Source organism: Phalacrocorax carbo, chromosome 7, assembly GCF_963921805.1.
Source record: "Phalacrocorax carbo chromosome 7, bPhaCar2.1, whole genome shotgun sequence".
Taxonomy (NCBI): domain Eukaryota; kingdom Metazoa; phylum Chordata; class Aves; order Suliformes; family Phalacrocoracidae; genus Phalacrocorax; species Phalacrocorax carbo.
Window position 1 is genome coordinate 28,166,791 of NC_087519.1, and position 27,418 is coordinate 28,194,208.

Here is a 27,418-nt window from a genome sequence, read left to right on the forward strand (position 1 = left end):
TTCCATACCTTCCACTAGCCCTAAATTCGGCACTCATCATATAACAGTGCATAGTGCATCTGTGCAGATTTTGCACAAAGATTTGTTCTGGCTCAGTTTCTTTATTTTCATGATGCTTTTCAAAATGCAGGGCTGTGGCACATGCAGTTTGTATGAAGAGGAAGGGCTGGGAGGAGGACTTGCACTTAATATTTCTAGTAAACAGTAGGTATCTGGAAAGCAGGAAATCTCCATGGGACCTACGTTGTTCTCAGAGCTATAAGGACTCTCCTATTTAAGATACTTCTTTGATACAAGACATAGAGGAGAATCAGACAGAAGCTAACTGGCCCTTCTTTTTGCCAAAGATGCACAATTCTTGCATTTTCTCTGGTTTAGTTTGAAATATCTTCAGAAGTTAAATTTAGTCACTGTCAAGTAAAGTTTGTCCTCATTAAAAATGCTTTACTTCATGATTTGTACTTATTAATCTTGTATCCCCCAACCAGAACCATGATATAGGACTGAATCCTGGTTTGGTTTAGAAATATTCCTGACAGTAGAGAAGCAAGAATTATAAAGCATGACACAAATGCCCAACTTCCCCCTTTTTTTCAAACTCTGCCTACCATCTAACAGAGTATAACTTCTCTCTAAAAGCCTCACCTTGCTTTTATTTTTAAACTGTCAGAGCTATGTGCCACTTCTGAAAGCCACAGTGTGACAGCTTTTACCATGGGAAGTTCATTTTTGTAGATGAGCTCTAAGACCTGGCAGTTAGGACACTGATGAGCCAGTGGTCATCAGACGGGGGAGTTAACTTACCCAGGCTTGGTGCAAGGGCTTTTTCAGTTCTTACAGAGCTCTCCTACCACAGCGGTGAATTTGCTCTGCAGTTGCTATGAGTATTTTTGCAGTATTAAGGGCAAAGTCAGCTCGGATGTATCAAGGTGGATTAGTAATGCTTCTGTCTCATCCTTTCTACTAGGAGATGGATAGCAAAGCAAATAGGAAAACATTCTGTGAGCTCAATTGATTCATGGCACTGCTTCACTTGCAGAACAAACTGAGCCTAGGTGAAATCTCCTAAGGCCTTTATTGACAGAAAAGGTCAGGAAAATAGCCTTTTCTGGCCTTTCCATCAGCATGGAGAATGTGTAAGCAGACAACATACCTTGAGTGAGGATAATTTTGAAACGTGGTTCAAAAGTATCACCAAATTATCCTGTGTATAGAGGTATAAGGTGTAGTATCACCTGACCAGATTAATCTTTCTGCTGCAACATAATACTTCTCTTGGGCTACTCAGAATCAGGAAGAACAGCCCTCACTGAGCTTCAAACTTGCCCTCGCAAGATGTCTACTAATAATTGAGCTAGTTAGTCTAACAATAGCTTTCCTGGCTCTAGTGTTCCTGGACAGCAGATAAAGCTGAGATCAGACTGTAGTCATCCCATAATAGGAAAAAAATGCCACCTTATTCTTTACTATTATCATAAGAAGCAGCAGAAATAACTTATTGCTTGTCACCTCACCTGTCTGTCTGCTTAGGAAGCAGTTTCTGAAACAGAGGAAGTCTGCTGTAGCAATTCAGTCAGCCTGGCGAGGCTACTGCTGCCGGAAGGATTTCAGAATGGTAAGAGGCGGACGTATATGTATAAATAAATATATATATATATTTGTGTGTGTATGTGTGTTTATATACTATGCCCTGCCAGACTGAGTGGAGTATTGGGAATGAAGGTATTCACAACTGAAGGGAGGAGAGGCAAGATGGCAGGGTATAAACAACAGTGTAAATCCAAGGAAGGCTCTGGGACCTCTCAGGGCTTGCTGAACCTCTGAGATTTCTGCTTTCTGGTAAAATAGTAACCCAGCTAACCTCTGGCAGGCCTGGCTCTGGCAACCTGACATGTGAGTGATCTCACACTTCTAGTCAGGAGTCCAAGGCTAGCATTAGTCCATTACCACAATGCTATGAGCAAAGTGTCTTCCACAACTGTTACAGGAAAACTGGGAATCTGTAAAAAATGACCAGAAAAGTCATTATATCAGTATGACATTATTAAAAATATTGGCTGATCTTCTATAGATAGTGGGTTTTCTGGGTGAGGAAAGTTACCCCATATTGGGGGCACTTACATAATGTGTATTCATGTGGCAGGAATTATTATTAATATATCCCATACATCCCATTCACAAGGGGCAGGACAAGAAATTGCCTGTTTCAGTCAGAAACATTTTCTATCCTGCATCAATGATGCAACTCCTGTCTGAAGAGCCAGGCTGTTGTCCTGCACTCTGCCCCATCCTCCTCTGCTACTTCACTTGGAATTGTCATACCTATCTCTCCAAGGACATGCCTTTTTTTTTCCTATTCACTTGGCTTCATTTCTGCTCTCTTCCTTCCCTTGTCATAATCCCAGGCTGTCATTGTCACTTCCTGGAGCCACTCCCTAGAAGAGGTCCCCAGAAGTAGTCTATATAATCTAGTTTTAAAAGCCTATTACCTGTAGAAAATAAAGTGCAAAAGGCAGTATCACATTAGCCCATTCCAGGGTCTTTACCCAGACACTGAATTTTGTTATCTTCTACTCATCCCAACTTATTCCCAGTCTCAATGGTTTTGAACCATAATCACTTATTTTTCCTTCACCTCCTACAGGTTATGCTGGGTTTTGGGCGCCTACAGGCCCTCTACCGGAGCCGGCAGCTTGCTAAGCAGTATGAAGCAACGCGGGCTCATATCATCAGGCTTCAAGCCATGTGCCGTGGTTATCTAATGCGTCAAAAGACAGCAGAGCAGAAGAAAGCTGTATGTGTTATACAGGCATATGCAAGGGGCATGTTTGCTCGCCAAATCTACCAGAGGATGAAGCGGGAGGTATGCTTACGGATATCTTGTGAACATGTTGTTTCTATGAAGTTCTGATAGAGATTTAATGACCAGCAAGTGTTGCCATAGCATAGCACTGGATGTGGATATTTATTTTGAGATACTATATTTGAACTCTTGTCAAGTATGAAAGCAGAGTTTTAAGCAGACAATCTTGTTTATGTTTGCCTTCTATATTCATTATCATGGATCAAAACTTCACTGACAGAGCTGAAATGTTTTTGACAGAAGGGAGGAAAAAAGATAAGATGTGTATGTGTATCAGTCACTCCTGCAAGGGAAGATCAACTTCTACAGCAAGGCATGATAATGTCACTTAGGGATCCATTCAAAAGGGAATCCTAATGCAGTGTGTCTTGGTATGCGCTGCCAGAGAAAATCCTGCACATGAGAGGCTTCTCTATGGTTCTCCTTCTGTATTAATGCTGTACCAACAGGATTAAGCCAGTTTGCAGATTTCTGCCTGTGGCCTGTTCCCTAAAATGCCAAATCTAGAACTGACTCCATGGTGGGATAAAGTCCTGGTGTGGACAGCTTGTTAATGGCAGAAGGGAGCTGGCTTGGCAGTTGTGGAAAAAATCACAGAATGGTCCTGTTGTCCACAGAACAAGTGCAAGCTGGAAGCCAGGAATATCTGCTTGGAAGAAGAGAAACATCTCCTCCAAGTCCTTGGACCAGTGAAAGCAAGGGAAGAAGCTATGAGATTGGAAAAGGTAAGTATGTTGGCAGAGGAACACTGAATGCTGTGTTGCCCAGCTCACACTCACAGACTTGCTCAAATTTCTGAGCACTGCTACATTTTAATAAAAAGCAGACATAATTGTAAACCTACTTGTAATGATGCCTTAGAAATGGGACAAGGCAAACACATGCACATTTCTATTTGCAGTATGAACTGGCTTGTTAGCCAAACATGCACAATGCTATTACAGCTCCCTGACACAAAACATTTTTAAATAATGTGGGTTTTTCTGCTGTTAGGAATTCTGTGTTTTTCCTGTATTATCTCCTGTTCATAAAGTTCCTGAAAAATTGCACATCATTACCAATAGGCCAAAAGTCTACAAGGACAGCTGTAAGAGCAAGACCCTGCTGCTGATGTGTTAGGTCTTTGTGACTGCTTAGCACAAGCAACATTTGATTTCACGTTCTAACACCGCACTAGCAGGGCTGGACCTCACTGTCATAACACCCTTGTAATAGTGTTTCATCCTCACACCCATTCATTCTAGCAGAATGATGTTCCAGTCATGCCTAACCAGCTTCTATGCTTAAAGGAACATCTGGCTGCTCTGGAAAGAGAGGACGCAGAAGCAAGACAAAGAAGGAATGCTCTTGCCAATAAACCAACAAATCGTGATGTTATCAGCGACCAAGAAATGGTGGACAAAGTTTTTGGGTTTTTACCTTCTATGATCGGAGGCCAAGAAGGACAGGCTCCTCTAGGTTTTGAGGTACAGAGCTGCAGACTGGTAATGAGTCATGTTCATCCCTCATGTAAGTCTATTGACTTTGTTGGAACTCCATCAGAGGTCAATTCTGTTTAATGAACTTCTGTACAGTGAAAGAATCACCCGAATTAGTCATCCCGTCTCTTTGGGATCTGCTTTCAGAGTCAGTTCCCAAAAGTTTTTGGTCACATGCAGTTTGGGGACTATCTGTCTTCAAATGCTACTGCACATTTGTTTCTTTGGCCCAGCAGACCCTCACCAAATAGTGCCATTCGCTGCATTTTGTCACCAACCACATGTTCTGCTGACAGTGCTGTCAGTGATTTTCTGGCTGAAACACACTGGCAGTTCATGACCCAAGTTATTGCATGTTCTTGAAAGCAAAATTTGAGATATACTTGTCCTGCCAGCTGTGGAGGATGGAATTGTGTAGGGAGAGGTAGGCAGAGTAGAATGGTCTGGGTTAGTGCAGGATGTGAGCAATGAGATAGCACCTGGATTTTCCATCAACAGTGTTCTTGCTGAAGATCAAGACAGGAAAGTCATATGGAATGGATGCATCTCAGAAGGACAAGCTCTGAGGCCCAATGATCTGTTGGTAACAGCTGAAAATTGCTTTGGGATTAGCTGGAAAGATAAATTCAGGAGGACCTATGGCCAAAAATAAAAAGAAAACAAACCCTCAAAAAAAAAAAAAACCCAAACAAACCATAAAGTAAGCATATCAGAGTACAGGGAAAAGAAATAGTGTTCTTCCTCATGTTCTGCACAGGATTTGGAAACAAAGCCTAACAAGCTGGATGAGGTGGACCTGGACATGGTTCCAATGAGTGTGGAGCTAGAAGAGGAAGCAGATGGCTTGGAAGAGTATACCTTCCCAAAGTTTGCAGCTACTTATTTCCAGGGATCATCTACACATACGCATATCCGGAGGCAGCTGCGGCACCCACTACTCTACCATGATGACAAGGACAACATCCTGGTATCTTGCTCCTCGTTGTTGTTGAACCTGCTCCCTCCTGGCTTCTATAGAAGCCCTGGCTTCTATAGCTCCCCTCATCCTTGGGTGCCCCCACCTCTGGCACAGCCGTGGGAAGCAGAGGCTCTAGAGCCAAGCAGATGATCCTAAGCACTTGTATGAAAGTAGTAGTTCCCATCAGCATTTTTTTGGCACTTTGCAGGCAGGTACTTCACAGAGATACCTGCCCAACACAAGCTATCTGGTCACCTTTAGTCTGCCTAAAGAGGGAACTCTGAGGCTTGTTTTGACTTCTCCAGATACCCTTTGCGGGCAAAAACCAACTGGAAAGAAGAAGCATCAGAGCTCACCCATTTCTCTGCTCTTGTTAGGGTTGCTGGTCTGTGAGTTAGGACAGAGAGGGGAGGCCCAGGCCTCCAATTTTCCATTTGAGCCACAGGGGAGATTTTTTTAATGCTAAGCAGCCTTGCAGAATGGAGGGACCCATGCTCCCAAAACTTTGCTATTACTTGGCTTTCTAGTTCTGGGCACGAGGGCTCCTGGAAAAGTTCAATCAACTGCTTGTCTGTCCAGGTGGGTAAATGCAGAGTGTAGTTCAGCCAAGGTTTCTCTGCCTCACTCCAGCCACAGCACACCTGCAAAGTGCCAATAAAGAGAATGGTGAGGACTCAGCAATCACAGATGAAATTTGACATTCTCACTAGAGCTGCATCCTCTTCCTTTAGCATGAGAGTGTTGTGAGTGTTGCTCTCCTGTTGTTTGACATGAAAGCAAACTCCTGGTGTAAACGGTGGGAGGAGATGGGAATTTTAACAGCTTGGACTGCATAAAGGAAGAAAATGCTCTCATCTAAACAGGTAGAAACAGCATGAGCCCATTGGTTCTCTTAATAGTTTCTGACTGTGCTTTCTGCCACTACAGGCTTCTCTAGTCGTGTGGGTTATCATCCTGAGGTTCATGGGGGACCTACCAGAGCCAGCAATGTTTACCAGGAATGCCACCACCAAGAGTAGCTCTGTGATGACACAGATATATGACACCCTTGGCAGGAAAAACCAGGACCAGTTCAGGAACAACAGCCCAAATATGGTGAGAGGAGAAGGATATGTTTGTATTTTCAGTTGCTTTCTTTGGTTTCTGTGCTGTTCTACCAAGAGTGAGAAAAGCAAAGGATCCCTTTCATGCTACTGCACTTGAAATGCCAGAAGTGCAAAAGGGCTACTGTCAGTCCTGGAAGGACACTGCAGCTCCTTCTGGCAGGAGGGGACAAAGCAAAAATATCTCCATTTGAGCATCTTTCCTTCCTTAATGAATCATTCTTGCTATGCATTCAACTAATTTCCTATAATGGTAATGTGTGTTGTAGAGAGAAAGCAGAAAGATTTCCAAGGGAATCTCTTCCCTGAAGCTGAAACGGTCATCCAAGTTGACAGGGAAGGTAAGATGTGGAAATAGATCACTTCCCCTAGGTCTTTTTGCCTGGTCCCTGTCTTCACCCTCTGACAGATGTGACAGCAACCTCCCAGCTGGGAACTTGTTCCGCTGCCAAGCCAATGCAGCCCTGCGTGTGCGATACCTGATGCACTGTTCTTTAAAGCCATCCCCATGTGCACTGCTGTCATTCATTCTCTGGCAGATCCACTTCATCCCTTCCTGCTGAGGAGTGACCCCTGAACACAGAGAACAATTTATTGTTGAGGATTGTTGTTATTACAGAACAGTTTGCCCAAAGTCCTGAGTGGACTGAGAACCACCGTGTGCTTAGGGCTGTACCGGACAGTACTAGAAAGTTCTAGCCAGTAATAGTGCTGTAACACTGCATTTTATGAGTTAGCTTGAGAGGGGGGGAAATATGGTTTGTTCCTAACTGCTCCTGCACTGAGCAGAAAGAGTTTTAGCCAGAAAGATAAAGAAACTATGTCTCTCATTTCAGGGAATGCTGCCTGGTATGAGGGGAGGTTTCGAGAGCACTCTGGGGTTCTGCTTGGTTTCTTTCAGGTGACAGACCAGCTGAGAACTGGAGAAGAGGCTTTCCAAGAGGACAGCTCGATCTCTGAGAGACCTATGTCCAACCTAGAAAAAGTGCACTTCATTATTGGCAATGCAATTCTGCGTCCTGCCATCAGGTAGGAAATCTGTATATCCTTTCTAGGACCAGGCGCCTATTGCTTCAAGGAAATCTAGCATCCCATTTCCACAGTCCTGGGGCATTTTCCAAATGCTGGAAATGTCTCACATTTATCTCTGAAGATTCCTGACTGAAAGCCCAAGCTAGTCACATAGAACTGAGACTGTAGGCCACATACCTCTTTGGAAGATGGTTCACCTTTATTACAGGGGACAGAGAACGACTCCCTTACTGCCTTTTCTGGTATCTTCATCTAGTAGGTCAGCTGCCTCCAGGTATGGCTTTCTGAATACCCCACCTTGACCTTAGGCCAAGCATGGTGTGAGGATGAGACAGAAGCTGATTGGTTCTGACCTGACCCCATGAATTCTCTTCTCCACTTTAGTCCATTTCAGCTTATGCAACACTTTTCTGTAACAAAGCCCATAGGCACAGACCCTGCCTTGACATCAGTTGTGGACTGCATTCCTCTCTACGTAGTTGCTTCATTTCAGTCAAGATGCTCCCAGAAGCAGATCCTCAGCTGGCAAAAATTGCCTTCCATCAATGTATCATGACAGCCACAGGCTAAGTATCTACTCCTTCAGTTCATCATGTGTTCTACCTCATAGAATCATTGAATTATTAAGGTTGGAAAAGACCTCTAGGATCATCAAGTCCAACTGTCAATCAAACACCACCATGTCTCCCAAACCATGCCCTGAAGTGCCACGTCTACACGTTTTTTTAATACCTCCAGGGATGGCGACCCCACCACCTCTCTGGGCAGCCTCTTCCAATGCCTGACCACTCTTTTAGTAAAGACATTTTTCCTGACATCCAATCTAAACCTCCCCTGACACAACTTGAGGCCATTTCCTCTCGTACTATCGCTAGTACCTTGGGAGAAGAGACCAGCTCCCACCTCACTACAACCTCCTTTCAGGTAGTTGTAGAGAGTGATAAGGTCTCTCCTCAGACTCCTCTTCTCCAGACGAAACAACCCCAGTTCCCTCAACCTCTCCTCATAAGACCTGCTCTCTATACCCTTCACCAGCTTCATTGCCCTTCTCTGGACACAATCCAGCAACTCAATATCCTTCTTGTACTGAGGGGCACAAAACTGACCACAATATTCGAGGTGTGGCCTCACCAGTGCTGAGTACAGGGGCACCATCACTTCCCTGCTCCTGCTGGCCACACTATTCCTGATAAAAGCCAGGATGCTGTTGGCCTTCTTGGCCACCCGGGCACACTGCTGGCTCATGTTCATCTGGCTGTCAACCAACAACCCCAGGTCCTTCTCTGCCGGGCAGCTCTCCAGCCACTCTTCCCCAAGCCTGTAGCGTTGCATGGGGTTGTTGTGACCCAAGTGCAGGACCTGGCACTTGACCTTGTTGAACCTCATACAGTTGACCTCGGCCCATTGTTCCAGCCTGTCCAGATCCCTCTGCAGAGCCTTCCTACCCTCGAGCATGTCAACACTCCCACCCAACTTGGTGTCATCTGCAAACTTACTGAGGATGCACTCAATCTCCTCATCCACATCTAGGAACAAAAACCTCATCCAACTTGTGTCCTCCTACATCAGACTTGCCAAATGTGTGTTCCAAGAGTCCAGAAAGTTTAAGAGGATTTTTAAATAGCAGGTTTGTTTCTATGCAGATTTTTGCATCCGTTTCCCATATGTCCTTGCTGCAGGCAACTTGCATTTTCAGAAGCTCACTTTGAAGCACCCTTTCCTCCATTCCTTTCCAAGGATTCATTCCAAGTTTACTCAAAATAGAAAATTAAGCAGGGTGTCCCCCTATCCTTATCCCCAAATCCACATATGAGCAGACATACAAGAGCTGTGAGACACAAGCCACATACTGTAGAGAGCTTAGAGCAAGTTTCACATGTGGAGGGACAGCAATGCCATTTCACAGCTGGATGACCCAGCAACTGTTATTTCTGCACAGCCTCCCTGCTTGTCACAGGAGGTAAGCCAGCATGGGAATTGCACTTGAACCGCTTGAGTAACAAGGGGTGGCAAAGAGCACTAAGTATACCTTGAGACTTTTCCTGCCAAAGCCCATGACACAGGTATTTCCTGTGGTACATTACAGGTGGTTAAACCTAACTCAAATCTACTTCATCATGCTTCCAGTCATGCCAAGTTTGCAGTGGAACTGTAGCCAAAGGCAGTTCAGACAGTGAATCATTATCTGTTGCTTTCACATGTTTTATTACAGAGATGAGATTTATTGCCAGATTTGCAAACAGCTCACTGAAAACAACAACAGGAGCAGCTATGCTCGAGGCTGGATCCTTCTATCACTTTGCCTTGGTTGCTTTCCTCCTTCAGACACATTTGTGAAGGTACATTGCTATCCTTTCCTACAGCAGCTTCAATGCCTTAGCTGATCTGGTTTCTTGTGTATTTTGATGTTTTTATACAAATAGTCACATAAGTTGTTTGGCTGCTGTAGCAGCTGGTGCTGTGATTTTAACAGAAACTCATCTCATATGCTTATCTGGGACTTTAAAGAAATGATTGCTGTACTCACATTTAATTATTTTTCATTACATGACATACAAGTCAGGTTCTGTTGTTGATTATCAGCACTCATTTAGATCTGTAATCTGCAAAGAATCTGGCAAATCTTATTGTCTCCAGTTCTGCCTTTCCAACATTTAAAAGCTGTCTTCAGTTACAATCCTAGTGATTAAATATACTCAGGAGTCCAGCATAAAGTCACTCCCCATATTTTACCAGTTCTTACCCTACATCTGCAAACCCTACAAAATCCAATAGGGATTTGGACTTTTCCCATTAATTTTCTTAAATACATTAATTTCAAAATTTAAATGGATGATAAACCCAGTTCATCACAGGGGGAAAAAAACCCAAACCAAACCAACACAACCTGTAGCTCCAACTTGACATCAGCCTTCCTCCTAGGTCTTAGAGGCAAACAGAATCTGTAGATATCCCTGAATCTTCAAGCCTTGCTTTATTGACACCATAGCTTGAATATTAATCTAACCAAGCTTTACCAAGTGGCCACTAATTGGAACAAACCAGACACAAGCCATAGACATATTTTGACACCAGTCTTAATCCAAAGTCTGTGAACCATGCAGGATTCACAAAAGATCTGACTTCTTCTAGTTCTCTTTCTAAATCCATACCCTATCTCTAGGAATATTCCTAATCATTAAAATAACCAGTTGACTGACCCATGCTTGCACTAAATGCAAGTATGTAAATACAAGTCCATGCTTATACCACGTCATCCAAGAGAACAGAGTCATACAAACTCCAAAAGCTCAGTTTATCTGATCCTTCTCTTGCAATGTCCAATCTTAATCATGGATGTCAACTATCAATATTGCCAGAGAACTTAGTAAAACTAAAAGTAACCCTAATCAGCAGCCCTAACCTGCAATTAACCCTCTTCCCAGCACTTTGGTTCATACAGAATGTCACAATACTTCAGGCTCTTCAATTGGAAACTCTAACCCTTGCTCTGATCATAAGAATAAAGTCTCCACTGTCTAATATTTATCATACAGTTAAACATAGCAAATAGACTGACACCAGCCTTCCTCTTTAGTCTAAAAGCTTTGCAGAATGATGGAAAACTTGGTGTCCCAAATCTCCTTTTCCAAAACACTAATCCCAACCCTAACCTTAAACACTTTCTGATGAACTGTAAGCTAACTGATGACTCTAATCTAGTCTATTAGCTGCAGGAAGATTTCTAGTGTTTTACGAGGATTAGTGTTTCCTAACTCTTTCTTATGCTCTGTGCATATAGTACCTATTGAACTTCATCCACCATGGGCCCACAGGCTACGCACCATATTGTGCTGAACGTCTGAGACGTACCTATGTCAACGGAGCACGGGCTGAACCTCCGAGCTGGCTGGAACTTCAGGTAGCAACTCCCTTTTTGATAATTTATATTGATCTTTGTCATTTGATGCTGGATTGTATTTACTAACCTGTGTTAACAGACCTTCCTAAGTCTAATAATGGAAATCAATTGCACAAGGGGATTGGAGACCAGCTGCCTTGTTCTGCACAGCTTCTTAGATACACCTCTTCTGGTTATTCAGTTAACCTAAACCCAGTAGAGGATGTACATTAAAAGATGCAACCCATGATTTGCAGGGAGATACCTCCATCCTCTTAGGAGCCACAGGCCAGAGCCACCTCCTGAGGGAAGCTCTTACCATCATTTGTGGAAAGAACTGAACAGGGCTTATGCTTTTAAAATGGAGGGAGGAAGTGTGTATGATAGGGCTACATCACCCTCCCCCTTCCTTTAAATGTCACCCTAGTAATTAGAAGTCACACACACACATGCACACATACCCCCATGCCTTAAGTGAAGACCTCAGCTCAATTCCTTCCTAAATCTGAGTGACCTCATTGCCTAACATACCTCCCTGGGCAAATTCTTGCTGCAGGCCATGTCTCCACTGATGCATGTAAGGCTATACCCAAAAGTCATCGTACCAAATAAGGGTCATGAAAATTCTGTCAGACTACAGTTAAGTGATAATCAACTCCCCTGAGCTGAGGGGAAGATGGATCTTGATTCCAGTGCTGCTCCAGGGATGTAATTTATATTTAAGACTCACTATGCACTGAAGAAACTATGTGGATGTTGGAGATTCACTTAAAGATTGCTGACTAGGGTATACAGTGTTTGGAGTTCTTAAATCTAAATGCCTTCTTCATTCTTCACAGAAAAGTAATGTTTGCCCACTTTTTTTTTTCTCTTGTTTCTCTCATTTGACTCTGACTTGCAGGCAACAAAGCAGAAGAAACCCATTATGTTTAATGTCACCCTGATGAATGGCCAAAGCATCACTGTTCCTGCAGACTCTGCTTCCATTGCCAAAGAGATCTGTCAGTTCATAGCAGATAAAACCAAACTGAAGGATCTGTTTGGTTTTTCACTCTACGTTGCTGTGTTTGATAAGGTAAAGTGTAGAAAAATAGAATGAAAGCTCCCTTCTCTTTCTGTGGAGTTGCTGCTTGCAGGGATGAATGCCACGGACTCCTGACAGATGTTCCGCAGAAAACCTTTATTGCCAGCTTTTCACTGCTTATATATCTTTTCGACACATTCTCCACATGATGACGTGCACAAACAGTTCTGTTATTCGTCAGCTAGCTCTAAGCACGCACCTTATGCTACATTCTAATAGGCTGTTCTATTTGTGCTACCTCATTTGTTTTGGCTTACTTAATTCTTTTTTGGCATTCCCATGCTCCTGTCTGTTTTTTACTGCCACGTTGCTTCAGCTCAAGGACGTGTCAAACAGTGCTAAGTTACTTGCAAATTCATCCCCCCACATCTCCCCCGGTTTTATTTTGTATTAGCCACATATTTTTTACTGTTCTCTCTATTAATTGCTGCAAGCACTGACAAAAGAATGGCAAAATTAAAAGCAAAATTAGGAATATTATTAGAAATACTATAGCCATTTTTACTATTTCCTTGAACCATCCTGTGATTCCCCATCCAGTCAACCATGAGTCCCCACAAGACATGTTGTAAAGGGATTATCCGCGCTGGCTGAGGACAGGCATATCAACTCCTGTCCCATTAAGCTTGCGAGTGTAACACAGACATTTCTTCATGGTTGGACAGAGACCCACGAAAGGTAGAGGCTGATGATGGTGAGGAAGGTGATGAGGCCACAAGCCATGGTTTCACTCCTTTTGCCGGAATCCATTGGGGACCGCAACCTGTGGAGACATAAGCATACCCTCTCCCCCAAGTTATTAATGGAAGAAGGCCTTCCCACAGGCCCGTGTTTAGATCTTTTATCATTACTAAGGGCTGTTCTGAATATTCAATAGACGTTAGGGCTTTGCTCATGGCTTTATAGTGTTTTACTATAGGTGGGGTATCATCATTTTGGAATGGTAGTGACAGATGGTTCATCACATATAATATTTTTGATAATCAGTTGTGCGGGTTTTCTTGGCTATCTTCCCCTTTTTGTTTTAGGAGTAGTTGTTTGATTGTGTGGTGTGTTTGTTCTACTATAGCTTGACCGGTAGGGGAGTGGGGAATGCCAGTAACATGGCGAATACCCCATTTGTGAAGAAAGGTTTTAAGTGAGCTACTGCTGTAGGCTGGGCCATTGTTGGTTTTAACTTCGCTTGGGATTCCAAGTGCAGCAAAAGCAGCTCAGAAATGGGCCTGTACATGTCTGCTAGTTTCGCCAGTGGCGGCCGTTGCCCATATTACATGAGAGAACCTATCAACAGATATGTGAACATATTTGTCATCCAAACTCAGGAATGTGAGTGACATCTGTTTGCCACAGGTGGAGAGAATGTAAACCTTGAGGGTTCACCACTAAGGCAGGGGTAGATACACAGGCCTGACAGTCTGGGCAAGTTTGCACGATTAACTTGGTGTCAGCAATGGTGATACATAATTGCTTCGCTGAAGCCTTTGCTGATTGGTGGAAAAAATCGTGAGAGAGTTGTGCTTGCTCTAATACATTTGGTATGGGAGCAGCAAGGGTTACATTAGTTAAAATGTCAGCATGGGCATTACCACGTGTAAGAAAACCCAGTAACTCTGTGTGACTTCGAATATGAGTTATACAATAGGGGTGTTTCCACTGTTCGATGAAGAAGTTCTTTAAATTTTAAAAATAGGGTTTGCTTTATTATATGTTTAAGATGAGCTCTTTCTGTATGCAACCATGCCCACTACGTATTGGGAGTCAGAAATGATATTAAGAGGGGCAGTAGGCCAGAATTGAAAGGCCATTATGACTGCGTGCAACTCCACTATTTGTGGTGAGCTGTGGAGAATCTCGACTTCATGCTTCCAGACTCCATTCTCTTCCCACATTACCACTGCTTTGCCTGACTTCCCTGATCCAGTGGTAAATACCGTATGGCCATTGACTGGCTGTCTTTGACACAATGGTCGATTTTCTATTTTAACATTATAATAAAAGGTAAACATCTTCTGTGTGGGAAGATGGGTATCCAGCTTTCCACTAAAGCCTGCTAAGGCTAACTGTAGTTCAAGGCTATTGTGAATACTCCAATTCAGATAAGTTTTTACGATAGGTAATACAATAAGTGTTGGTTCTTCCCCTGCAAGCTCTACTATTCTCTCCAGTCCCTTTTTAATAAGGTCAGCAAACATTTCTATTCATGTGGCAATGGTCTTGGTAGGTCGGTGGGGTAAAAAGACCCATTCTAGAATAACGAGGGGGTCATTATGTTGTGGATCCCACTGTCCAATTATAGCAAGAGGCTGCTCCTCTTGGTTACAGACAAACAGTGTGAGTGGGATGTCTTCACTGTGATGATGGCATTGTTGAGTTGACATTTTGTCATTGATTATCTGTAGTGCTTGTTGTGCCTCTGGTGTCCAACTTCGTGGTGCGTTTATATGGGTGTCTCCTTTTAACAGGTGGAACAGGGGAGTAAGGGTGGCATTGTCAATGCCGCATTGGGTTCAAATCCAGTTAATATTACCTAATAGTTTCTGTACATCATTTAAGGTCTGAATATTGGTGGTTATTCCCACGTTTTGAGGCTGGATGGTTTGTTCCAAAATTTTCCATCCTAAATACCTCCACAGAGGTTCCGTGTGTATCTTTTCAGGGGCTATCTGAAGTCTTGCATCCTACAGTGCTTGCTTTAAGGCCTGAAGGGCCTCTTCGAGCACAGTACAAGTTGGCCCCACTAACAATAGATCGTCCATGTAACGGTACATGTAAATATTTTGAGAACATTGTCTGATTGGCTGAATTGCCTTTGCAACATACGACTGACACATTGTTGGGGAGTTTTTCATTCCCTGAGGGAGTACAGTCCAGTGATATCAATCTGTTGGCTCCCCCTTATTAAGTTTTGGCACTAAAAAAACAAATTTTGGAGCATCGTCTGGGTGCAGCGGGATGGTTAAAAAGCAGTCTTTCAGATCAACAATGATTATATTCCAATTGGATGGAATCATTGTAGGTGATGGTAGGCCAGGTTGTAACGAGCCCATATCCTCCATGACGGCATTTATTTGCCATAAACCATGCAACAATCTCCATTTTCCACTTTTCTTTTTGATTACAAATGCCAGGGAATTCCATGGACTGTTTGTTGGTACTATGTGTCTTTGCGCAAGCTGGTCCTGGACGAGTTCCTGTAGGGCTGTGACCTTTTCCTGGGTAAGCGGCCATTGATCCACCCATACGGGGGGGTCTCTCTTGCCCATTTGAGGTGGAGTGGGGTCGCGCCTCAATGGCTACTACCAAAAATGTTCAGGGGTGGAGATGGTAAATCTGCACTGTCCTACCACATCACGTCGCAGCAGGCTGATAGGAATCGGTGTGATATAAGGACAAGCAGTACATGTCGTTCCCTCTTGGGTCTTTATCATGAGGATTGTAGAACTTTGAAGTGTGCTGGACAGGCCTCTGACTCCCACTAATCCACTAGCTGGGGATGTTGTAGGCCGTGTGGAAGGCCAATCTTTGGCCGCGATAACTGTAACATCTGCACCTGTATCTACTAGCATCGTGCATTGGCTCATCTGTGGCTGCTTGGTAGGATTCCACAGGGTTACATGTATGGTTGGATGATGTCACGTGATATCTGACGTCCAAAATAACAGCCCGTTGCCCTGTCGATCCAAACCCAGCAGAGCCACAGCTTGTTTCACTGGCTGTCAGTACTATTGCTTGAAAAAGTATTAATTGTGCAATCCAGGTTCCTTTTAGAACTGACAGCGGTGGGGCTGGTGTCCAAACCATAGCTTGTATTTGGCCACTATAATCAGCATCAATTACTCTGGGGAGGACAAACAGGCCTGTTGTGGTGATGCTGGAACGACCTAGCAACAGTGCACTGCACCCTCCCCCAACAGGCCCTGTCATATTCAATGGAATGCGATATACATGTGTGCCCCAGAGAGTTGAGTCTTCTACTGTGGCGACATCCAGTCCACCAATTCCTCGGGTGCTGGCAGAGGGCGCCCATGGTGGTAAGCGGGGTGGTTGCGTTCCAGGTAGAGTTGGAGATTATGCAACCATCACATGTGATGCTGTTCCCATCGGGGGACCCTGCTTTGGTCCTTGTGACAATGGAGCTTGTGTCATTGCACAACCTCACCCCGCACTCTGCCTCCCATTTCCCTGCCGCACTGGCAGGGGCTGTCCATCTGCATTATATTTGGATCTGCACTGGCTCGCCCAATGGTGTCCTTTACCACACCTTGGGCAAAGCATGGACAGCACAGCAGGTGAGCTAGGGGCTCCCCCACAGCTGCTGTCCACGCAGCCTCACTGAGGACTCCCTCTGACTTCTGGAAGCATGCCCATTCCAGTCCTATGCTCAAACCAAATCAGTTTTGAATCTCAGCTGAATCTCAGGAGGTGATAATCCTATTCTGCCTTTCTGCTGGCTAGCCACTTAGCCATTCCTGCTGCAGGCCTGTGAGGTTTCCTTTGCCAAGTCACATAATTGACTAGTGTCCCTGCTCCCATGCATGGGCAGTGCAGCACTGTGGTCTCCCTGCTATGTTCTGGGAGCCCACCTACTGATCATGCATGCAGCACTGCAGAACTGCAGGAGCAGGGTGAAACCAGCAGGTCCCACACGCTAGGGAGCTCTGCTCAAAGACATATTTCCCATCTGCACTGCTGCACATAACTTTCTTGTCCTGTGTTACAGTGCTTCTGATGCAGCCCCTGTCATGTGGCATTGAAAGCCAAGGTCCTTGCCAGGGCTGCTGCTGTTAGCTCACATGCTGGCATTCTAGCCACTCCTTTGCTTTGGTTTTTGTTACCATAATGCTGTAAAATAGACATACACAGCAGGATGACATCTTGGTGCTCAAAGTTAGGGACCAATAGTAAATAAATTAATTCAGAGATGGCATTTTTGTGTAGATTACAGCAACACTTACATGTGCACTTAAGGGGATATACAGGGCAAAAACAAAGTACAAGGATACAAATAGAAGATTGTAAACCAGAGCTGCTTTGTCTTAACTTCCAACTTATTTTTCCCAATACCATCCCTGTACATAAAAATACATACATTTACCAAAGTACAACTTGCACATCCATCTGCTTACCTTTTCAGAGTCTTTCTTACTCTCAGGAGACCATGAGCTTTGGGTTTGTTATCCTTCACTCAGATCCAAAGCAGGCATGCCAGTAAACGTGGTGTCCCTTTGTTCTAGGTCTGGTCACTGGGTGGGGGACGAGATCATGTCCTGGATGCCATCTCTCAGTGTGAACAGCTAGTGAAGGAGCGGGGCATACATGAACGCAATGCGCCCTGGCGGCTCTACTTCCGGAAGGAAATCTTCACCCCCTGGCACAACTCCCAGGAGGATCCTATCAGCACTGATCTCATTTACCACCAAGTCATTCGCGGCATCCGGTTTGGAGAGTACCATTGTGAGAAGGTAGGTCTCCTTATTCATCCTCCTAGAGAGACAAAACTATATTAACACTTCCCCCATTAAAAAGCAGAAAGATGAATGAAGGGTCTAGTGGCTGTGAACAACCCTTCCCTTCCTAATGAACAGTACCTGTCCAGGTGGTTGTGCCAGCTGTCACACTGGCAGCTGTAAATAATTCTTTTTTTCCGCAACTTTCAGTTCATGTGACAGCTGGAGGCGTGTCCAAAGGGGCAATTTGAGTCCTTTTAAAATATCTTTGCTAATAATCTCTTTGATGCTATGATTTTGTGAAGTTCATCTCTCCTTATGCTGGATGACTGTCAAGAGTCATCCAGACAAAAACGGAAAAAACTCCATTCTTAAACTGGTCTCAAGGTTGAACAAGCCTATCTGGACTTTGTGACATCTTTCTAGGCCTTTTTAAATGGATTAATTATTTCAGGAGGAGGATTTGGTGGAGATAGGTGCAAAATATTGTTACATCCAGTTTGGAGAATCCATCCACAGTGAATCAGTGCAGAAGGTGCTCCGTGACTGTATTCCAGTGAAACAGCTGAAGTCCAAGCCCCTGGAAAAGTGGGTGAGCCTTATAACCTACGCACATGCTAAGGTAAGAGGTTTGTCGGGCACTGCTGGGTAACCACTCTGGAGCACCAGCTTCTGCTTCTTTCACCATTTCCATTTATGAATAATAATGTTGGGGAAGAAGGAAAAACATCTCAGTTGTATATCCCAAATAGTTAATTAGTGCCAAGGGAGCAAAGAACCTTTCCACTCACTCTTCCATATAGGGCTCAACAGGCAGGGCAGAATGAAAAAAGTATATTTAAATCTCTGAATAGAGCATCTTTTAAGGCTCTCTATCTCTCATGTGACAACTGAGTCAGGAAGGGCATGGGATAGAATATTGGTTTTGATCTGGAAATGGATTACCTGGATTATTTCCATGGCATCCAAAATGTTAGACTCTGAATAGTTCAGTCAGTGGGGATTTGAGGGAAATTTGGAATCCACATGCCTGTGGGCAGGCTCAGCTGCGTGTGGCTTGGGCCCCTGGAGGCTGTTCCTGATTTGACTTTCTCCAGGTACTCGACACCAGTGACAGCAGAGGGCTGTTGGGAAGCTCTGGGATCAGGCCTGGTCTTTACTGTCTGCAGATCATGCAAACCAGATTTTACTGAGAAAACCTTGGTTATGTTTTTATACTGCAGGCCCCATATACACAGGACCATCTCTCCAGTCAGACTGTGAAGGAACAACTTGTAGATTTTGCTCGCTTTCAGTGGCCTTTGCTTTTTTCCCGATTCTTTGAAGTCACTAAGTTTTCAGGTAATACCTGGAGCCTGGGAGTAGAGGACAGATATAAGATCAATAGAGGAGGACTTGTATAGCACTGATAAGGAGTTTTTTCTGCATTTTCAGGTCCCAGCTTGCCTAAGAACCACTTTATTGTTGCTGTAAATTGGAAAGGTATCTGCTTCTTGGATGAGTCAGAAAAGCGGCTCCTTGAGCTGACCTTCCCAGAGATAACTGGCATCCACACCAACAGGTGAGTGCCCCAGAAAGACAAGATCTGAAGGCGGCATCTCTGCCCACACTCAGAAAGGGTCTTCCATGTAGGAGGGAGGTGTAGTTTCTCTGCTGTCTCCCTAAATGATTTTATCTGAGCCTGGAAAGGTGGTTTAGCCTAGGTCTGGGAAACAGAAAGGAACAAGTTCTGAGCAACCTGTAAAGGAAACACTGAAATGGCTGAATCTCCCCAGCTGGTGTAAGGAAAGATGATCCTGCTCAGTCAGAAAGGTGTAAGGAAGCATAGACATCCATCAAGGCAAGAATGGCCCAAATAACTAACATAATTAAGCCACTGTCTGTTATGCATGCTGGGAATTCATATACTTCTCAGGTGTGATGGACCTGAACAGGATAACTGAGGGAAAGAAGGTAACCATTGGCTTCCTCAGGGCACACAACCTTGCATCAGATCACTCAGAGAATATAGGGTCTTACATACACAAAAAATACCTCTGTGAGGACTGTCAAGAGTTTTAATTAGTTGCCCAGTTACTTCAAAAGAAGGGTGTTCTTTTGTCTTTAATGAAGCATTTTTGTACAAAACATGGTGGAGTCCAGAGTAAATGTGAACCACTTTAGTCCTTCACACATGCCAACTCCTGAGAACACAACTTAAGAACTACCAACACTCACTGTAAGGGAGGTGCAAGGTGCCTTGGCTGTGACTGCAGACAGGTCTGTAAGTTTTTCAGATGCTCTGGTAACAAACTGTTCAATAATACATAGGGCAGTGAAGTCATTTGGACAGAGTTGCACTCTCATCACACTTCGGGCTGAGGAATTTGTTCTGACATCTGTGAACAGCGTTGTCATTGCTGAACTGGTGGTCATGTTCCTGGAAGGACTGAAGAAGAGATCACGATTCGCTGTGGCAATGCATGAGACAAAATCCCAAGGTAAGCCTTATAACTTTTCTACAGGGTAGGGAAGAAATCTTGAGAGAACCCACAGTACTTATTGGAAAGAGCTGAAAGAGAAGAGGGAGAACTTCAGCAAGAGTCCCTTTGCTCCAAGAGGGATGCACAGTGATCAGCACAGCAACAGAGAGCATAAGGCAATGTGATTCAATACCTTTGAATGCAAATTACCTTTGCTTCCTCCTTCTACTTCTTTGTATATTTTATTTAGAGAGTACAGTCTCCAACAACTCAGCCTGCTTACAGTAGGAAGTTAGAGCTGAGCTTGCTGAAAATACTTTCCAGAAAAAATTCACAGAGGTAGTAAACTGGAATTTTCTGTGGAATACAGTTGGCTTGAACAGACAAGAGGGGATTAAAGTGTAAGCATTATCTTCATCTACTTACAACTACTGAGTTTATTTCCATGCTTTGCTGCCAGTTCTAGACACAAAGTCAGCATCCATTTAAACCAAATGTTTTGCCATTGCCCTCAGTGGATCAAAATCAGGCTGTCAGAGGAAATTTAAGTGATTTCTCTGAAGTGTTCCTGGATAATTAGCTGTATTTACACAAATCACTTTCTATTGCTAATTGAGTTCAGGCCTTCAAGATACAATTCCTGTGTCCTTCACATTGCAATCTCTGCATTTTCTTGGACTGTCAAGCCTGAACAGTACTCCCTTATTCTGTTTTCCAGAAAACCCTGCCATCCTGTCCTTCAAGAAGGGAGACTTGCTAATCTTCACTGAAGACAAAAGCCTGGATGCAAACTCTGGATGGATCTGTGCCCAGAATGAAAGGACAGGCAAAACAGGGAATGTATTTTTAGATGAGATCTACATCATTCCTACTCTCACAAAACCCTCTAGTCAAGTGCTGGTAAGAAAAGCTGAGCACTCTCTTTGAAGAGACAGGAAGATAAGTTATAGTACCAGTGTTAAAAATTATTAAACTTACAACTGGAAATTAATTGTTCCTCCAAAGTCAGACAAGTTCTATACCTCCCTTTGAAGCAAATCATTTCCTGCTGTCCTGTCTAAAAACAAAACTAAACCCAGCCCAAACTCTAGGGAAAAGACTGCAGATGCACAAAAGCAATGACTTTCAAAAAAGTGCTCTGTTCTCCGTTAGGGATTTCAGTGCCTGGAATTGGTAGTAATTAATGGAAAGGTGTGTGCTGTTGAATTTTCCTGCATAATGCAGGAAAACTGAGCTTGATTGGTGATCATACATTGCATCTCAAAGGAAGCTCTAAGTGTAGCAGGTTACATTAAAAAAACATGCTCTTTGTGGGAGTCAAGGTTTCCCATTGATCACTCTGCTAACAATTTTATCTTTAGTTTTGGAGACTCAGTAGATTGGATACTGTGCTAACAAGTAAAAAGCTGAAAAAGTGAGGGAAAAACACACCAATGATAAGCAGGTGCATTTTTAACAAGTGTTGTGCTTTGGATAATCACACACATTTTGGTGGTCATTACTGTTGCATTTATGGAAATTAATTCCTTGAGTTGACTACTCCCAAGTCTTTCCTGAGCTCTGAAGATGCTGCTTAGGGGACAGGTGGTCTTCTGCAGCACAGAACACTCAAGCTTAGCACACACCATCTGCGCATATACGCTGAGTAACACCTGACAATGTGTGTAAAGACCTGTGTCCATGTGACATCTCTATGTGGCTGTGTCATTCCAGAGTTTGCTGATCATGTCTCCAGACCAGAGGAGAACAGCTTCACAGAACTCCTACGTGGATGAACCTGAAGAAGAGGATCTCAAAGTAAAGCCTTACACCCTGGAGGAGTTCTCCTACGAACACTTCAGGTGAAGCTCTGTGTATAACGTGCACCCTAGGAAAGTTCTAGCTGAGCTTTAGTGATCCTTAAAGCCTAGGATGTAACAGCATTTCCCATTTCTGATTGGGTTTCTTCTCTTTGTTCCCTGTAATTAAGCATGTCTTTGGACACACAGAGATTCTGGCACATGGCCTGCTTGTATCTTTTGTCTGCAGAAATGCAAAGGGAAGGGTAGAAGAACCCCACGTGGACTTTTTTCTTTTCTTTCCAGCAGACTGTTCTTGTTTCTCACGCCTTCTTCAGTACTTACCAGTTAGCTAGGGTATGCAACATTTCAGGCCTCAGAAAGTAAGGGAAAAATTAGTCTTCTAAAACTCCTTTTTGCAAGCCTTCTCCCTTCTGGATCTACAAGAATATATATTTTCCTGTTCTTATGGACATGCATAATCAAACAAGATATGAAATCGCTGTCTTGGGAAAGAACATGCCTAGAGATAAGTCTCTGTGATTATGACCTCTTATGTTCCTAGTGATACTGATCAGCAGTTTTGTATTGCCTGCACTTGACTTCATTCAGGACTCCTGAAAAGGAATCCATCAGCAAAGCTGTTCTCCAGAAATCCCGCAGGCAGAGTCAACTGTGGGCACACTCTAAGGAGCCCTTGAAACAGCCCTTGCTGAAGACAGCATGCACAGATCCTGACCTTCGGGACTTGGCTTGTCAGACCTTCATTGATATCCTTTCACTCTTCCCTTTGGGACCTGATAACACTCAGGGGAAGGAAGAGCTAGCTACCTCCACAAAAACTCACCTCCATTGAGATAATACTGCATCCACATTACAGGGGATACATTTACATCAAGGTAGGGGATATCAACTCTGCACAACTTAGCATTGCTTCCCTTGTCTACAGAGGAAAAGTTCCTATTCCCTCCCAATGCTCCACAACTCCTGACAGCTCACTTAACTGAGAATGTGGTTTTACTGCACATGCCCAGAGGAAGCAGCTAATACAGTTCAAATCACAGCCAAGCAGTGACTGCTGTACAGGGAAAGGGGGTAAGGGTCAGGCAGGGAATATGTTCCAGACCCTCCTTCCAGTATTTGCCACTTAGACATCAACAGAATCACTAACATGTTAGGATACAGATGAGACTTCCCATTTACCATCCAAAATTGGCCTGCTTTTGTCCTTAACAGCACATTCACCCATCATGAAATTCATGGGAGACTATCCCTCAAAACAGGCACATTCCTCTGTGGAAGTCACTGACCAGATATTTGTAGCAGCTATCCAGGAGGAGGTCCTGCGGGATGAGATTTACTGTCAGATTATGAAGCAACTGACTGAGAACAGAAACAGGTACTCACCTGGGTACAAACACCCTACTTTTGCAGAGCCAGGGCTCAAGTGCAGGTGGTGAGGAGGAATCCCTGCTACACCTGTGATAGAGGTGGGGCAGAGGGGAAGAATGGCCAAATGTTGGAGTAAGACCTCCCCTTCCCCCTTTTTCTAGGCAGTGCTGTGGGGCTCACCTTTGCAGAGCACTCGGGACTGCTGGCTGGCAGTGATAGGCCACAGAGCAGGACCATTACCTATCTCCCTTGAGCTGCTGCTTTGCTCCCACCAGCATTCAGTGCTCATCTTGGTGCAGTATGGTGTGAGGCAGGCAAGGTGATACTGAGGCCCTTTTACTCCCAAGGCAGTCTGTAGAGAAAATATGGCACTGCACAGAGTTCCTGCATGCTTTCAGTGATGGCACTGCCAGCCCTCTGTTTAAGTTTCCTAATGACAATGTTTCCCTCATGTAAGCACGTAGTTCACACTAGATCTTTTTACTACCAGTGAATCCTTTTGAGTAGTTATATTAATTAGGTTACATAGCTGGCTTGCAGAACAGATTGGTTACACAGGACCCTGCCCATGTGCAAGTCTCTGAAACAAGCTGGTGTTTGCTTCCCCACTCATCAAATTATAATTTGATCTACTTCCAAAAGAACTAAATGGCAAAAAGAAGCTTAAAATAATACTAATTATTAACGAAATGGCTCGTCTGTTTCTAGCTGCATTGTGTCACTGCAAAAGTTAGAGAAGGAGCTTCTGTTTGTTTATTTTCTTTCTTACTGTTCCACAGATATTAAATTTAGTGGAACTTTACCATTTAATAGTTACACACATGGTAGAAGTTCCTTGCCTGCAGTAAATCTTATAGGCTATTTAATACATAGTCTGTAACCATGATACCAGTGCCATGCCTGATGTACTCTACCAATTTAGTCCTGTGAGTCATTCACTGTTTTGAGGGGGATCGCTGATGTAGAAAAAACTATGCTCGAAAGGTGGCTATTTCCTTATATTTTCATTAGAACAGCCAGAGCAACAAATCTTTCATCCTTCCCAGGCTACTGCCCTGCGGACCATGTCACACTCCCACACAGACACAAACACCACTGATCAATAGAGTATAAATGGGATTAAAATAGTGTGTCTTCATCTGCAAAATTAGAAAAGTAAAGGGAAATAAAGAAGCCAGCATGTCTTTATTCAGCAGCCTGGTGCCCATTCAAAGGTAAACCTGCTGGCTTTCCCAATCAAAACCACTTCAAACCATTTAGCATTTCAGAACAACCCCTGGGAAACAGCTGAAATGTGTTCTGCTCCTACTTTGAAGGTAGAATGACTGACCACCTCCTTGCTGCAGAGCCTTTCTTACTGGTGAGGGTGGGATGCCAGAAGATCTTCAACTGGCAGATTTCACAGGTCCAGAGACCGGAGGATCTGGCTTTCTGCCTGAAAATTGTACAAACTTGATCTGGAGTTTTGAAGAATTGTAACTACTTCATTACACAATGCCATCTACCTGCTCATTTTTCAGAGCAAGAGCATGCGTAAGGGAAGGTTAATTACCAGCAAAATGCTTGTGTTCTGAGCAACACTGGCTAGCACAGAGGGCAGGTGAATACAAACAGCTGATAAAGCACAATCCAAATACATGTGAGCTTGAACAGCAAATTGTCAGTGGCTTTCTAAGAGGATGGCACTAGGGTCACTGGTGCCAAGATGACTGTTAAAGTGGAGCTTATGTTTATTCATGAGATTTGCAAGTGTCATGAATATTTATCAGCCAGGATTTAGTATTGTCTTCTTGTATGGGCTGTGGTCATTGCATAGAAAATGGCTGCCACATCCTGTGTGAAGGCTCTGTTGATTTGCAGCTCTCTGCTGAATAGCACAGCATACCATGATGGGAGTGTGTTTCTCTTGCCTGTAGCTGCTGTGTGATCGAACAAAGAACTATATGTGGCTATAGCAGAACCGTTTGCTTTGTGTTCACAGGTACAGTGTGACCAAGGGCTGGCAGCTCCTTTGGCTCTGTACTGGCCTGTTCCCACCCAGCAAGTCACTGCTGAAACATGCCCAGAAGTTTATAGAGACACGTCAGAAAGAGACACTGGCCATGGAGTGCAGTCGGAGAATTCAGACAGTGATGAGGTAAACAGTCTGGCATATAGCCAGCTCACAGTTTTAAAAAATCATTAAACAGGTGCCAAAAAGCACATGGGATAAAATATTGAGACTCTCTGTTTCCTTTCTTTCTTTACATCTTTTTTTTTTGGAGTGGTCATTATTTTTAATTATCTTATGGACTTGGAACCAGTAAGAGAGGTCTGTGTCACAGTTTCACTTTTTTCTTTCACAGAGTTAGTAACATTTTAAAAAGTTCAGCATCACACATAATCACTTGACTCCCAGAGCTGGGTATTTCAAACATCCTAAAGGGCATGCAGCTTGAAATGAAATCCTGCATTGTCATTGATGAGATCCTGTCCTTGCTTTCCTTTGGTGAGGCAGCATATCCTTATGACCCTCACATGGGCCTGAGGATTAGTCTTGAGTTTGTTGAATCTCAGTAGCACAGAGCTGCACATGTGCAGCTAAAAATACTAGGTTTCACTCATAGTGTGGTGCCACCACTGAAGTCACTGACATCTGCAGAGTGCTAATATGTCTCTGTTGGTTTTCTGATGGTGAAGCAAAGCAGATCTGTGCTAGGAAGACAGGATCAACCCAGTCATTTCCTATTCTTTGAAGAAATCCAGATGAGCAAAGCCCTGAGACTTACAAGACTGCTCACACCAGGGTACTTCTCAGTCCTTATAGGCATTACCCCGTCCTGGTGAGTGTTGAAGAAATAGGGCCTCGAGCCCACAGTGCTTCCCAGGCTTCTGAATGACTTAATGAACTTAACATGGCCGGAGATAGTGAAAGGGCTACCTGGTTTTCAGGAAGGATCAAGTGAACTGTAGGGAGGAAGGTTTCCCTAGATTCTGCCAGACACTGGAATTACCCAGCTTGATACTCTGAGAACACAGTGCTTTGGCATCAAGGTTAACTCCAGCCTTCTCCCTTTTGATGCTGCTGTGAGTTACCACCTGCCTGCCACAGACCTCTTTAGTAAAGAAGCTGCCTAATGATTTCTCCCTCCAGTTCCTCCATCCTCCCCCTTCTCTTAGGCTGGGCCCTGTTGGCCAGGCTCAAGGGGAACGCTAACACAGTGTCCCCCTTGCAGCAGATGGGTTTTGACACTGCTGGGGAAATGTCACTGCACATTGAACTTGCCTTTGAAGTGCCTGAAAAATATAGGGCAAGGAATGCTATTCATTGTTTTTTTCTGTGGAGAAGACTGAAAATTTCCTGCCTCCCTATACCATGTACTATTCATGCTCTATACCCTGTTGAGCTGTATAGAGCTTCTTTAGTGTGGGGAAACAGGGAGGGGAAAGCAGAATGGGCTGTTTGGGAGAATTCTATCTGCTAAGCTGCCACAGATCTGGAGCCTGGGGGATGGGAAGAGGAACAAAGATGAATTTTGTTTTCTAAGAGCATTTCTTTTCCTAAGATTAAACCCGCACCTGCTCTTAATAGAACAGAATAGAAAGAATAGAATATTTCAGTCGGAAGGAATCTATAACAATCATCTAGTCCAACTTCTCCCTGTAAGTAACCCACTCTCTTTGGAAAGGGGAGAGCAGGCAGCTCAAAGGAGTGATCTACAATATGTGGAGTGGAAGCCAACAGAGCCCTTGGGTACACCCTTTCCTCCATAAACAGCTTTACAGCTTCATCCCCAGACTCCTGGCCAGGGAACCAGCGAGCACCCTGATGGGTGTTAAGCAGATCTTGCCTTGGCAATGAATCCCTAGCTAAGGCTGCAAGGAGAGATGGTTCTGTGCCTCCAGCCAAGCTGCTGCACTTCTGGTCTCCTATGGTCTGCCTCTGCTGCAAGTCCAGAAAT

General features: G+C 44.0%; 1 protein-coding gene across 1 annotated transcript in view; it reads left to right on the plus strand.

Annotated features, from left to right (window-relative positions):
- Positions 1-27,418, plus strand: part of MYO7B (myosin VIIB) — a 59,342-nt gene that overhangs the window by 22,750 nt on the left and 9,174 nt on the right. Inside the window, exons 20-40 of the mRNA XM_064457257.1 lie at positions 1,531-1,615; positions 2,645-2,863; positions 3,481-3,588; positions 4,153-4,329; positions 5,099-5,308; positions 6,227-6,394; positions 6,672-6,743; positions 7,304-7,431; positions 9,647-9,773; positions 11,216-11,335; positions 12,216-12,389; positions 17,633-17,860; positions 18,300-18,467; positions 19,069-19,186; positions 19,280-19,406; positions 20,156-20,325; positions 21,026-21,207; positions 22,021-22,148; positions 22,698-22,855; positions 23,331-23,484; positions 25,459-25,614. Of these exons, the coding sequence (XP_064313327.1) occupies positions 1,531-1,615; positions 2,645-2,863; positions 3,481-3,588; positions 4,153-4,329; positions 5,099-5,308; positions 6,227-6,394; positions 6,672-6,743; positions 7,304-7,431; positions 9,647-9,773; positions 11,216-11,335; positions 12,216-12,389; positions 17,633-17,860; positions 18,300-18,467; positions 19,069-19,186; positions 19,280-19,406; positions 20,156-20,325; positions 21,026-21,207; positions 22,021-22,148; positions 22,698-22,855; positions 23,331-23,484; positions 25,459-25,614 (3,177 nt within the window). The remainder of the gene's footprint in view (positions 1-1,530; positions 1,616-2,644; positions 2,864-3,480; positions 3,589-4,152; positions 4,330-5,098; positions 5,309-6,226; positions 6,395-6,671; positions 6,744-7,303; positions 7,432-9,646; positions 9,774-11,215; positions 11,336-12,215; positions 12,390-17,632; positions 17,861-18,299; positions 18,468-19,068; positions 19,187-19,279; positions 19,407-20,155; positions 20,326-21,025; positions 21,208-22,020; positions 22,149-22,697; positions 22,856-23,330; positions 23,485-25,458; positions 25,615-27,418) is intronic.